We start from the raw sequence: 12,912 nt of genomic DNA on the forward strand, positions 1-12,912 counted from the left end.
TTAAAAATGGATATTCATTTTCTAGGTGACAATTACAAAAAGCATAAAGCAGTCTGCAGGAAGAATTAGGGTATGTCTACTGAAGATTCACCAATAAATGCAATATTAACAAACCAGACTTACGCTTGCTTCAATTTTTCATTCTTTTGTGGAATGAGAGTTTTACTCGTGAGGACAGCATTCGTTGCCCATCCCTAAGTGTCCCTTGTACTGAGTGGTTTGCTAGGCCATTTCAGAGGGCAATTAAGAGACAACCACATCACTGATCACATGTACAGCAGACTGGGCAAATTGAACAGGACAGGTTTTTATGATGATCAATTTCAGCTCCAGATTTTTTAACAAATTCATGAAGCAGCTCATAGGCACTTGTGTGAGGTTTGATGAACTCCTCTCCCCAGGGCTCCTGGATTATTAGAACAGCAACATCACCACTACGGCAATGTTACTGCGTCCCAGTGTGTTCATTCACCAATGCTTGCAGAGGTGGTGTTGCAATTAAACTGAACCACGTTTTTGCCCAACAGGCAAATAAATAGATTGCAATAGGTTGTTGGGTACTGAGCACAAGAGCACTGCTAGCTGATGTCCTCCACGTTCCCTACATGGGGAATGAGGGGAAACGATAATTGGGTTGGATTTGCAGTCCGCTGATGGAGAATAGACTGGGATTCAGCTCAGTCCCTTTTGTGACCTGTGCAACAAAAAGGGGAGAAAATACAATTGGTACATAAACAACTGTGCAACAAATTACTCCAATGACAACATGCTACAAATACTCAACAGGTCAGGCAACATCTATGGAGAAAATGATTGGTAACCTTTCATCAGCAATGGCAACGTTAACTGTCTCTCTCTCTGCACATGGTGAACAGTCCCAGGATTTTATTAGAGTTCCAGCACCTGCAGTAATTTGTGTTTTTTCCCCTTCAAAGTGGCTGCTCTAAGGGCCTCCAAACACGCACACACAGAATAGACGCTTACAATTTACAAGAGAGCTCAGTTTCTGTAATGTTTTATTTGATGACTTTTTGAATTTAGAACTTACAGCAGTTGGATTTTTCTCCCCCTCTTAACAGAAATTCTGATATCTGACAAATGGACAATTCTTCAATGTCAATGTTGTAGGGCTCAGACTGAAGACATGCCAAGTCTAATCCCATCAGGATCACAGAATTTTTCACGTATGAACAAAAGGTGAACCTGATGCATGTCAGGAGCATGTACTATTAAACAAAGTTCTGGTTTTCTGTAAAATAACCCCCATAACTAAGGATGTCACAATAAGAACAAGTGACAAAAGCAATCTGCAAGTGTTTTATACATTGAATGCATAGTGTCACAGTAGCATTATTGCAGATATTTTCCAAATCAACTTGTTCAGAAATGGCAAGATGCAGCTCTGGAGCAGATGGGAACTGAACTAACTATCTGGTCCAGAGGTAGGGGGTACTACCAGTGTCACAAGAGCTCTGTAGCACAATCTTAATTCATACTTGCACACTGCACTTGTGACAGCCCGGCTGCCCCTTTCCTCATGTACTACAAGTGCTATATACCTCAATATTTTCTCCAAACATCACGTCCACCTGGAAGGGCTGAGTCTCTGGCTGTCTCACTGGTATACCCCCACAGCTCAAGTATGTACGTCACAATTGCTCACACCTCATGCTAAACTTAATTAACTGTTATGATCAGTGCATGGAAAAAGCTGTTTCACATTGCTGGATTAAATTAATTTCAATAAAACACGTGCATTTGACACTGACATTTTACTCAGAACATGATAACTTTACAATGTTAAAAAAATTTGTTCAATATAGTAACTTTAATTTCAGGCCTAACCATTTTCATGATTTTTCCAAAATGTTAACATTGGATTTTTCTCATTTTATACTGGGAATTTCCAACAGCCACTTATCCAAATGTTCCACTCTTGCTGTCAATGTTCTTTTCAAGATAATCAACCGATCACTTCCAAAGCATTCAAATCCCTTTTGTTTCAAAAGGCAGATTCTCAGAAATGCCATGAGGCAATTAATTCTGTTGATTTCAAGGTTACTGCACATTAGATGAATTTGATCACATTGCACTAAAAGAAGAACGTCTGAATGCTGACAACAGGACATAGAAAAGCTGACAGCACACACACAGTGGCTCCTTCAACATTCTGAAGGAGCGTTTCAGGTGAAGAACTTTGATAGCGGTGGCATAGCCATTCCGGAACACTGACTTGCGGTCCCTCAATCAGGTCCGTGGTACATTTACAACATTTTCTGTTTTTATCTTCACTCATTTCTGCAGATCATTACTGTCCAATGTAAATATTGTAACAACCCTATTTCAAAGTGACACTTCCCACCAATAAGTTTAGAACACGCAGCAAAACTAGAATTTATTGCACAAATACCCTAAGAAATATGTATGAATGAAGTCAATGTGTTCAAGTGTCCCAGAACAATTGCAGGTTCAGTCAAAGCTTGGGAGTCAAGTCTGGAAAGGATCAACTAAACGTTAACTGTCTACTGCATTGGCTCCAAGATATTTACACAAAATACATCAGAAAGCAACAGTCTCTGGCTAATAATGAGTTTAGGTTCAGTTGCTGTTACATCTATCTGCAACAGAAAAAGTACTTTATAAAAGACTACTCTGTCTCGCTTTCAAGTGTTATGATTCTTCGAGAAATCCATTGCCAGCCTTGCTGTGATATTTAGTTGCATGCCAGTCAGATCAGAATACAGGTTTTCTTCACCTGCTCAGGTTGGTTGGCAGACTTGACCATTAACCGATTATGAATGTGCAGACTGCTTCAATTCCTTTGCACACCAGTGTTACATTCACACCCGTCTTGGTTCTGGATTGCTTGATTTTTACATTACAAGCAAAGCCCCTGCCCCTTTCAAATGCCAAGGGTTTTATTTCATCATTAAGGTTGAGTTGACAATGAAATCAGGGCTGCTTATAAAAGTAAAACTCACATACATTGTAGTGGTGTATGCACAAATTGTACCTACATCTTTTTTCTTTTGAAAGTGCATTGGTTACAGGTGTTACTGCTGTGCTTTCACCGCACATGCAATCTTAAGTCCATGAGTCACAAATTCAGATTCCAGTAAATTTGTCCTCAGTTCCACATTTCGTAACGCTAACCACATCAGCCCCACTACTCTGGTCACCCCCCACCCAGGGGTTTATGGAATGAAACACCAACAGTTCACGTTGTAGCTGGTTGGCATCTTAATTCCTAGCTCCAAACTTGGAAGCGCTGTCAGACAATTATTCAAACTAGCCGGATGCGGAATGTGGAAATCTCCATCGGCCTCATGGATACGAGGCTGCTGTTGAAGGGCTCAGTAGGGTACAGGAGGGACAAAGACATTGGTTGCACACTCTGAATGTCCAGACCCTGAAAGAGACCCTCCAATGATAGCTGGAACAGAAACAGAAGAGGCATGTAAGGTTGCAATCAACTTTTCTTTCAAGTCAAACACCGAGTCAGAAATTATACTAAGTTACACAAGCCAAATAAAATGTATTGGTGAGGTTTTATAAGTTGCAAAACCCCCTCAAAAAAATTCTCCCTCTATTGTTCCTGACAGTAACATCTCTTACACACTGCCATGGACCATCACCTACCCACCCCCTTCAAGTCAAGCCTAGACACATGCACTAGAGTAGATCATGTTCTCAGTGAAATCCTGTGGATCCCCATTTTCAGACAGTAGAACTGACATACTTTGGGAGCAGGGTGCTCTAGTTACTTCTCTTCCTCCCTTTTCTCGACTCCAGCATCATTATCAGGCTGAGGGGAAGAGGGAGAATGGAGAGTGAACGGGACACACTGGATTACTACAGAGAGCTGTGACAAATTTAATGGCCTGAATGGCATCCATGAATAAAGCTGAACCGTAACCAACCCATGTAATAAAAACCCATAATACCTAAAGCAGAGTGAAAAGCTCAATGTCAGGTGCTGCCATGTTTCATACCTTGCCCTGGGTGGTAGTGCAATTGAAGCCCAGATTCTTGGCTGCCAGCCCACAATCAAATCCTTTCCTATGAAGGATTAGCGCCACCTCTAACCCAGGGGCAGAAACCACCTGCAATATAGATGAGAAAAAGGATCATTCAGCAAATGATTCACATTTCAATGTACAGCAGCATGAGGAGATCTGTTGCAAAATTATGAGGTCAATTTAGTTCCACTGCTGCAGAAAGTAACAGCGCTAGCTGAACTGAACTGGAATCAGGTACAAAGTCACATATCCAGATAGCAAGGGTCTGCTGTTGAACACAATTGCACTTTCGGAGGACAAAATCTCCAATTTGCAGAGCCAACAGCACTGAGCACACTGGGCAGAAGAGAAATTAGTTAAGTGACAGCAGTAATGCATAATGCCAAACCACCATAACCTCTCACCTCAGACTGTAATGTCCTCATATTCAGCATGTGAAAGTCACAGGGTATAGGAGTCGCAAGTGGATGCCAGCTTCTGATGGGTGGAACGTTCTGTGGCCTTGGTGTAATCGGCATCGCCAGAACCTCATGGCTGAGGTGCATTGAGGTAATGTGACTTAGCAGAGAGGGAAAGCTCACAGGCTGACTGTCCTGAAACTGTAGGAATAGAAATAAGAAAGTCTCAGTTTGCTGTTATCTCAGGTCACCCAATTAGGCAACAGACTGACATAAAAGTGAATCTAAGCAACTTAACATTTCTGAACTGCTTCACCAAATCCCCTCTTAGTCCACCACTGGGGGACTTTTGCAAGACAACTGGTTCCATGGGTTATCTTATTCACTTGATTATCTGAGAATGAGTCTAGACCTAAGCTTTGGGGCCGCTAAACTCAACCAAAGCACCCGGGGATGCAACTCAAAAATATAAATCATCATGCCCCATCAATTCTATAAGCTGCTGCCACTAAGATATCAGAGATTTGGTTTCAGTTTTACCTATTAATGAGGGAGCAGTACCAAGAGTGTTCATCTGTGAATTTCCAAAGTTTTAAACAGAACAAACCAGAGAGAGAGGGAGAGCGCGCGAGAGAGGGAGAGCGCGCGAGAGAGGGAGAGCGCGCGAGAGAGGGAGAGCGCGCGAGAGAGGGAGAGCGCGCGAGAGAGGGAGAGCGCGCGAGAGAGGGAGAGCGCGCGAGAGAGGGAGAGCGCGCGAGAGAGGGAGAGCGCGCGAGAGAGGGAGAGCGCGCGAGAGAGGGAGAGCGCGCGAGAGAGGGAGAGCGCGCGAGAGAGGGAGAGCGCGCGAGAGAGGGAGAGCGCGCGAGAGAGGGAGAGCGCGCGAGAGAGGGAGAGCGCGCGAGAGAGGGAGAGCGCGCGAGAGAGGGAGAGCGCGCGAGAGAGGGAGAGCGCGCGAGAGAGGGAGAGCGCGCGAGAGAGGGAGAGCGCGCGAGAGAGGGAGAGCGCGCGAGAGAGGGAGAGCGCGCGAGAGAGGGAGAGCGCGCGAGAGAGGGAGAGCGCGCGAGAGAGGGAGAGCGCGCGAGAGAGGGAGAGCGCGCGAGAGAGGGAGAGCGCGCGAGAGAGGGAGAGCGCGCGAGAGAGGGAGAGCGCGCGAGAGAGGGAGAGCGCGCGAGAGAGGGAGAGCGCGCGAGAGAGGGAGAGCGCGCGAGAGAGGGAGAGCGCGCGAGAGAGGGAGAGCGCGCGAGAGAGGGAGAGCGCGCGAGAGAGGGAGAGCGCGCGAGAGAGGGAGAGCGCGCGAGAGAGGGAGAGCGCGCGAGAGAGGGAGAGCGCGCGAGAGAGGGAGAGCGCGCGAGAGAGGGAGAGCGCGCGAGAGAGGGAGAGCGCGCGAGAGAGGGAGAGCGCGCGAGAGAGGGAGAGCGCGCGAGAGAGGGAGAGCGCGCGAGAGAGGGAGAGCGCGCGAGAGAGGGAGAGCGCGCGAGAGAGGGAGAGCGCGCGAGAGAGGGAGAGCGCGCGAGAGAGGGAGAGCGCGCGAGAGAGGGAGAGCGCGCGAGAGAGGGAGAGCGCGCGAGAGAGGGAGAGCGCGCGAGAGAGGGAGAGCGCGCGAGAGAGGGAGAGCGCGCGAGAGAGGGAGAGCGCGCGAGAGAGGGAGAGCGCGCGAGAGAGGGAGAGCGCGCGAGAGAGGGAGAGCGCGCGAGAGAGGGAGAGCGCGCGAGAGAGGGAGAGCGCGCGAGAGAGGGAGAGCGCGCGAGAGAGGGAGAGCGCGCGAGAGAGGGAGAGCGCGCGAGAGAGGGAGAGCGCGCGAGAGAGGGAGAGCGCGCGAGAGAGGGAGAGCGCGCGAGAGAGGGAGAGCGCGCGAGAGAGGGAGAGCGCGCGAGAGAGGGAGAGCGCGCGAGAGAGGGAGAGCGCGCGAGAGAGGGAGAGCGCGCGAGAGAGGGAGAGCGCGCGAGAGAGGGAGAGCGCGCGAGAGAGGGAGAGCGCGCGAGAGAGGGAGAGCGCGCGAGAGAGGGAGAGCGCGCGAGAGAGGGAGAGCGCGCGAGAGAGGGAGAGCGCGCGAGAGAGGGAGAGCGCGCGAGAGAGGGAGAGCGCGCGAGAGAGGGAGAGCGCGCGAGAGAGGGAGAGCGCGCGAGAGAGGGAGAGCGCGCGAGAGAGGGAGAGCGCGCGAGAGAGGGAGAGCGCGCGAGAGAGGGAGAGCGCGCGAGAGAGGGAGAGCGCGCGAGAGAGGGAGAGCGCGCGAGAGAGGGAGAGCGCGCGAGAGAGGGAGAGCGCGCGAGAGAGGGAGAGCGCGCGAGAGAGGGAGAGCGCGCGAGAGAGGGAGAGCGCGCGAGAGAGGGAGAGCGCGCGAGAGAGGGAGAGCGCGCGAGAGAGGGAGAGCGCGCGAGAGAGGGAGAGCGCGCGAGAGAGGGAGAGCGCGCGAGAGAGGGAGAGCGCGCGAGAGAGGGAGAGCGCGCGAGAGAGGGAGAGCGCGCGAGAGAGGGAGAGCGCGCGAGAGAGGGAGAGCGCGCGAGAGAGGGAGAGCGCGCGAGAGAGGGAGAGCGCGCGAGAGAGGGAGAGCGCGCGAGAGAGGGAGAGCGCGCGAGAGAGGGAGAGCGCGCGAGAGAGGGAGAGCGCGCGAGAGAGGGAGAGCGCGCGAGAGAGGGAGAGCGCGCGAGAGAGGGAGAGCGCGCGAGAGAGGGAGAGCGCGCGAGAGAGGGAGAGCGCGCGAGAGAGGGAGAGCGCGCGAGAGAGGGAGAGCGCGCGAGAGAGGGAGAGCGCGCGAGAGAGGGAGAGCGCGCGAGAGAGGGAGAGCGCGCGAGAGAGGGAGAGCGCGCGAGAGAGGGAGAGCGCGCGAGAGAGGGAGAGCGCGCGAGAGAGGGAGAGCGCGCGAGAGAGGGAGAGCGCGCGAGAGAGGGAGAGCGCGCGAGAGAGGGAGAGCGCGCGAGAGAGGGAGAGCGCGCGAGAGAGGGAGAGCGCGCGAGAGAGGGAGAGCGCGCGAGAGAGGGAGAGCGCGCGAGAGAGGGAGAGCGCGCGAGAGAGGGAGAGCGCGCGAGAGAGGGAGAGCGCGCGAGAGAGGGAGAGCGCGCGAGAGAGGGAGAGCGCGCGAGAGAGGGAGAGCGCGCGAGAGAGGGAGAGCGCGCGAGAGAGGGAGAGCGCGCGAGAGAGGGAGAGCGCGCGAGAGAGGGAGAGCGCGCGAGAGAGGGAGAGCGCGCGAGAGAGGGAGAGCGCGCGAGAGAGGGAGAGCGCGCGAGAGAGGGAGAGCGCGCGAGAGAGGGAGAGCGCGCGAGAGAGGGAGAGCGCGCGAGAGAGGGAGAGCGCGCGAGAGAGGGAGAGCGCGCGAGAGAGGGAGAGCGCGCGAGAGAGGGAGAGCGCGCGAGAGAGGGAGAGCGCGCGAGAGAGGGAGAGCGCGCGAGAGAGGGAGAGCGCGCGAGAGAGGGAGAGCGCGCGAGAGAGGGAGAGCGCGCGAGAGAGTGCTAGCAAGATTATGAAAGACAGGGAGGAATAGCAAAATTTGATGTCTGGATTGGCAGGTCTGATGGGCCACAGCACGGCTCACAGACATAGTTTAGACATTCAAATAAATGCTAAAAGACTTTTAAACATGGCCACCACTGATCTTGCCTTCATTCAATGTCCACATACAATACATAGGATAGAGCTGAGGAACAGAAACTCTGGCTGATGTTTTACCTTCCCTTAGCTAAGAAGGACACTGAACTAGTTAAGAAATAACACAGTGTGGAGCTGGAGGAACACAGCAGGCCGGGCTGCATCTGAGGAACAGGAAAGTTGACATTTCAGGTTGGGACCCATCTTCAGAAATGGGAGATGGGGAAGGGAGCTCTGAAATAGAGAGAGGAGAGGTGGAGCTGGGGAAGATAGGTGGGATGGTGATAGGTGAGTACAGGTATAGAGTGGTGGGGTTTGGTCAGTGTGGTGGGAGAAGTGGACAGGTGGGAAAGATGGATAGATTGTCAGGTCAAGGAGATGGGGATGAAGGGGAGGGTTGGTCCTGGGATGAGAAGATTTTGAAACTGGTAATATTCACATTGAGATCATTGGGCTTTAGGCTCCTAAGGTGAAATATGACGTGCTGCTCCTCCAGTTTCTGGGTGGAGTCACTGTAACACGGAAGTGACACTGGAAGAGGCCCAGGATGGACATATCGCCCAGAGAATCAGAGAAGGAGTTGACCAACTCTCCCTTTCATTCCCACCTCCTTGACCTGACATAACTTGTCTATCTTCTCCCCCACATACCTACTCCTCCCACGTCAGTGACCAATCCCCACCACTGCTTACCTGCACTCATCACCATCCTACCTACCTTTCCTCAGCCCCACCCTTCCTCCCTCTCTTTATTTCTGAATTCCCTTCTTTGCCCCCCGATTTCTGAAGGGTCCCGACCTGAAACAACAACTTTCCTGCTCGTCTGATGCTGCTGGCCTGCTGTGTTCTTCCAGCTCACGCTGTGCTTTCTGACTCCAGCATCAGCAATTCATACCATCTCTGACAGAACTAATTAAAATGGGCCAAGCAATAACAAATCAAGATCATGTTACACAGCACAAATGGCCATTCTGCATGAGTGTCTTCAAACTACACTGGTAACCACAGTCACCTACTGTAGTACTGACGGGAACTAATGCATTGGCCTTTTGAACAAATCAAGTACCAGAACAGAGAACCAGCCAACTCTAATCAAAGAGAATGGGCACTTAACTGGGCTGGGACTCTATTGAAAGTAGGGCATACTCAAACAGAAACTAAATGGGGTAGCATGGATTCTGCCTAGCATAATCTAGTTGAAAGAACTGCTCAGTATGCAAGGCAGATTTATTGTTGTCAGGCATTGTGCCATAACAGTCTAGTTCTGAACCTTACTTTGTTCACTGATGGATCTGCTCACTAATACTCCTATGTGTCATAGAATGAGCCATTACAGTACTATTGCAGACCCATCCTTAAATAACCTCTCAGAAAACTCTTCATCATTGTTTGGTTTCCTTGCCTGAACCACATCCGTTGTGCTCCACCAGCTCCAATGCCCAAAGACACATGGGCAGCAGGGAGTCAGAAGTGGATAAGAAGCAGTGTGCACTGAGACAACATATAAACAGCTTGAGAGTTCTAGAATGTACTGCAAGTTGCTTAATTTGTGTTCGCTTTCTCCCCTCGTTAATTGCTCATTATTGAAGTACACTTCCGGGTCAGCAAGGTCTAATATTCAATTGGAAAAAGTCTTAAGGTGTGAACCCTCTCAGTCTAGACCACAGATGAACCAACTACTATCCTTATCAGTCTATCTCTCTCTCACATTTCTCAGGAAAAATTACTGAACAGCAATCAGAGTCTGGATAACTGCAACCCTGGTTGATATTACCTCTTAAGCCCAGGTAAATTTCTGGTTAGTGAATGAAACAATACAGATTAAACAGATTTCACACAAACAAACAAAGACAACAGCTACTAGCTACATTTCATACTGCAGCTATGACTCAGAGCACAGAGGCAGTCAAAGTTAATTTACAGATTAAACTTTGACCTGGCCTCTTCTCTAAAAGGTTACCTCGTGGGTGCTGGTCCTGCAAGGGATGGAAGCTGAAAGTGCCTGTAACATGGAGTGCAGCCTTGACAGAAAGCCAATGTGCTGAAGAGGAGCAATGGGAATGGAGAAAATGATGAACATGAAGGCATGTAGTACAGCAAATGGGCAAGTATAGCCATCCATTTACACTCCATAGGCATAGTGTAATTACATATGTATACTTGTTTTAAAACACTACAAGGTACCACCTGTTGCAACCCCACACATATCTTTCAGTTCAATGTGCCCGGGCACACAATCCCACAGGCAGAATACTGCAACAACACTATCAGTGTACACTGCAGCACACAGACACACACTTGCCTCACAAAATATGCACCAACTGCACTACTCCACCAGATACTCACCAGCCACTCGCACCCCACAGATATGGGTCCAAACATCAATGGTATCACAATATGTACACATATATGCAACACATCACAGACTCACACGGCCACCCCTGTAAATTTCCTTTCTGGTCATGCATGAGCACATATCCTGTCTGGTGAGCAGCACGGTGAGATAGCAACAAGCACAGAGCAGCCGTTGACACTCTGAGCATCACCCCAACCCAATGCGCACCAGAAAATACACACACCCTTGATCTGGCTGTCTCCCCACCATCCAATGCACAGGCACTGTGCACAATACAATACTTACTCTACATGCACAAGCACGCAGCACACATACCCACAGACTGCGCATCATCAACCCACAATAACCTTCCTTACCCACCCTACCCCTTATTCAGTGTCCTCTGTTAGTCCTGTTGTTGCTTGCTGAGATAGTTCATTGGGTACTTCAGCCCTCAGAGCGTGTAAGCATCAGTACTCAGTAAGGGCAGACTATCTGGCTGCAAGCAGACATTACACTTGTACGCAATTCTGTCCTCACCTGAAATACAAACTTTTGCATGGGAACCACTGGAAGGGAGGACCTGGGTATATTATTTCACCCCTTCATTACCTGGACAAATTATGCCCTAACTCAGAACATGGGTTAAATCTGAGATCCCTGAGCTGCAATGGTGAAGCAGCAGATACAGTGGCACCTTCAATTGGACTGCCACTGCAAGAAACCATTCCTCTTAAAAATTTACAGTTCGTACTCTCTCCAGTATATAAATCACAGACAATAGGACACATACAAGCAAGGGTTAAAAACAATTTAGTACTTTGTTTGATGCTGATCTCTTCTCCAGCAAAATACGGAATCTGTTGCAGGTCACTTTGTTGTCTTTCAGCCCTTGTCCCAAGCCCCGGTTATCATCTTGCATGAGACGACGATCCAAAATTACCTCCAATTGACCTGGGAATGACAGGACAGGAGATCCATTCAGCATTTGGCAGAAGTAAATAAAGGCTGTGCTTCTTTTTCTTTCAAATTTGTTTTCTTGCCAGGGTTTATTAGCAATCTTCTCCATATGATTCCTTACCTTTAACCCTAACAGCAGTGGCCATTCTTCACCAAACCACATCCCTCCAATCCTGAATCCTTGGATGTCCTTGTATCCTTGGATACAGGAGATGGAAAATTTGGGGGTTTCCCCGGGTCCAATCCTGCTGTTAGTCAATATCCAACCAGACACGTACTCTCAGGACCAAGTTACTGGAGAGCAGGGAGCCTGCAACATTCTACAGAGAATCCTTTTCCTTACATCTTTGCTGCACTCAGTGACAGCTGAAACCAGATGGAAACTGAAGCCTCTGTGGTCCAAATGGAGGAGGTAGATGCTGGCAAGAAGTGCTGAGGCAGAGGGGAACTAAAACTGAAACTCTCCCCAAAATGTTCCAGTCTGTTTCAGCTCTAACTCCTGCCCAAGACAGAAAAAAAACCTTCCAAAATAAAAAGGTGCCAATTACAGTCTAAACTGCAAGTTTGTAGAATCTCAGTGTAATTACCAATCATGTCAAACCCCATGATTAGACAAAATGAGAATAGAATGTCATGAGCTTGCTCTGGCATTGCTTGGCCTGCTGTTCTCCCGCACAGGGCAGTGCTAAAGTTGCAAGGATTGCATTTATGCTGTGGAGCTGGAGGAGAACAATTACTGCAGGAGACACTGTTACCAAGTCAAGTAGGATGCAGACAGTTTGCTCACCATTGCGAATACTTGACACACCCAGAGACTGTGCCGTGTGTAGCGTCAGGCGGAATCGATCATCCTGAATGTAGGCCATGGTTGACATCGGGTAGAAGTTGGCCTGAAGGGGCAACTTCTGAAAATACTTTCTAGCTTGAACCTACAGGAAGAATTTGAAAAGGTATGAACAAGTTAAGATTGAATCCACACTGCTGCATGAAGATTATCTTGTTTTAAAAATATGGCACATTTCCCAAGACCAAATACAAACAAATGAAATTGTTTTGAATTCCATAGTTCCATCTAATACAGATAACCTCTGCTTCCCTGACTAACAAGAATCTATCCATCTCTGCCTCTAGGTGAAGAAGGCGGAGTAATTCAACATTGCGAAGGCAGAAAGTTCCAAAGTGGCTCGAAGAAATTCTCCTCTGTCCTAGAAGGGCAAGCCCTTATTTTAAAACAGTGTCTCCTGATTCTGGACTGACCCACAAGAGGAAATGCCCTTGCTATGTCCACCTTGTCAAGATCATTCAGGATTGTACCACTTCAATCAAGTCACCCATAAACACTTCTAAACTCCAGTGGAAACAAACCCAACCCGTCCAAACTTTCCTCATAAGTTAACACACTTTTTCCAGGAATTAACCTAGGAAGTCTCCCGTCAACCACCTCCACTTACATCTTCCCTTGAATAAGATGGCAAAACTGCACCCAACTGTGATTTCACTAATGCACAGTATAAATCCAAGCATGTTCGGCTTCAGTTATGTTCAATCCCTCTCATTGTAAAGGACAGTGTTCCATTAGCATCTTTGATTACCTGCTGTACTTGTGTATTAACTTTTTG

At 49.4% G+C, this 12,912-nt stretch overlaps 1 protein-coding gene across 2 annotated transcripts in view; it reads right to left on the reverse strand.

The window, feature by feature from the left end:
- Positions 1-999: 999 nt before the first annotated feature.
- The window catches only part of man2a2 (mannosidase, alpha, class 2A, member 2), a 40,238-nt gene continuing 28,325 nt past the window's right edge, over positions 1,000-12,912 (reverse strand). Inside the window, exons 18-23 of one of the 2 annotated variants that reach the window (XM_048520628.2) lie at positions 12,081-12,222; positions 11,154-11,287; positions 9,959-10,039; positions 4,424-4,618; positions 3,993-4,103; positions 1,000-3,433 (exon numbers count right to left, since the gene is read on the reverse strand). In XM_048520628.2, coding sequence (XP_048376585.2) covers positions 3,284-3,433; positions 3,993-4,103; positions 4,424-4,618; positions 9,959-10,039; positions 11,154-11,287; positions 12,081-12,222 — 813 coding nt within the window. In that variant the 3' untranslated portion in view covers positions 1,000-3,283. The remainder of the gene's footprint in view (positions 3,434-3,992; positions 4,104-4,423; positions 4,619-9,958; positions 10,040-11,153; positions 11,288-12,080; positions 12,223-12,912) is intronic. The other variant, XM_048520629.2, reaches the window with a different exon arrangement.

This window comes from Stegostoma tigrinum, chromosome 36, assembly GCF_030684315.1.
Source record: "Stegostoma tigrinum isolate sSteTig4 chromosome 36, sSteTig4.hap1, whole genome shotgun sequence".
Lineage (NCBI taxonomy): Eukaryota > Metazoa > Chordata > Chondrichthyes > Orectolobiformes > Stegostomatidae > Stegostoma > Stegostoma tigrinum.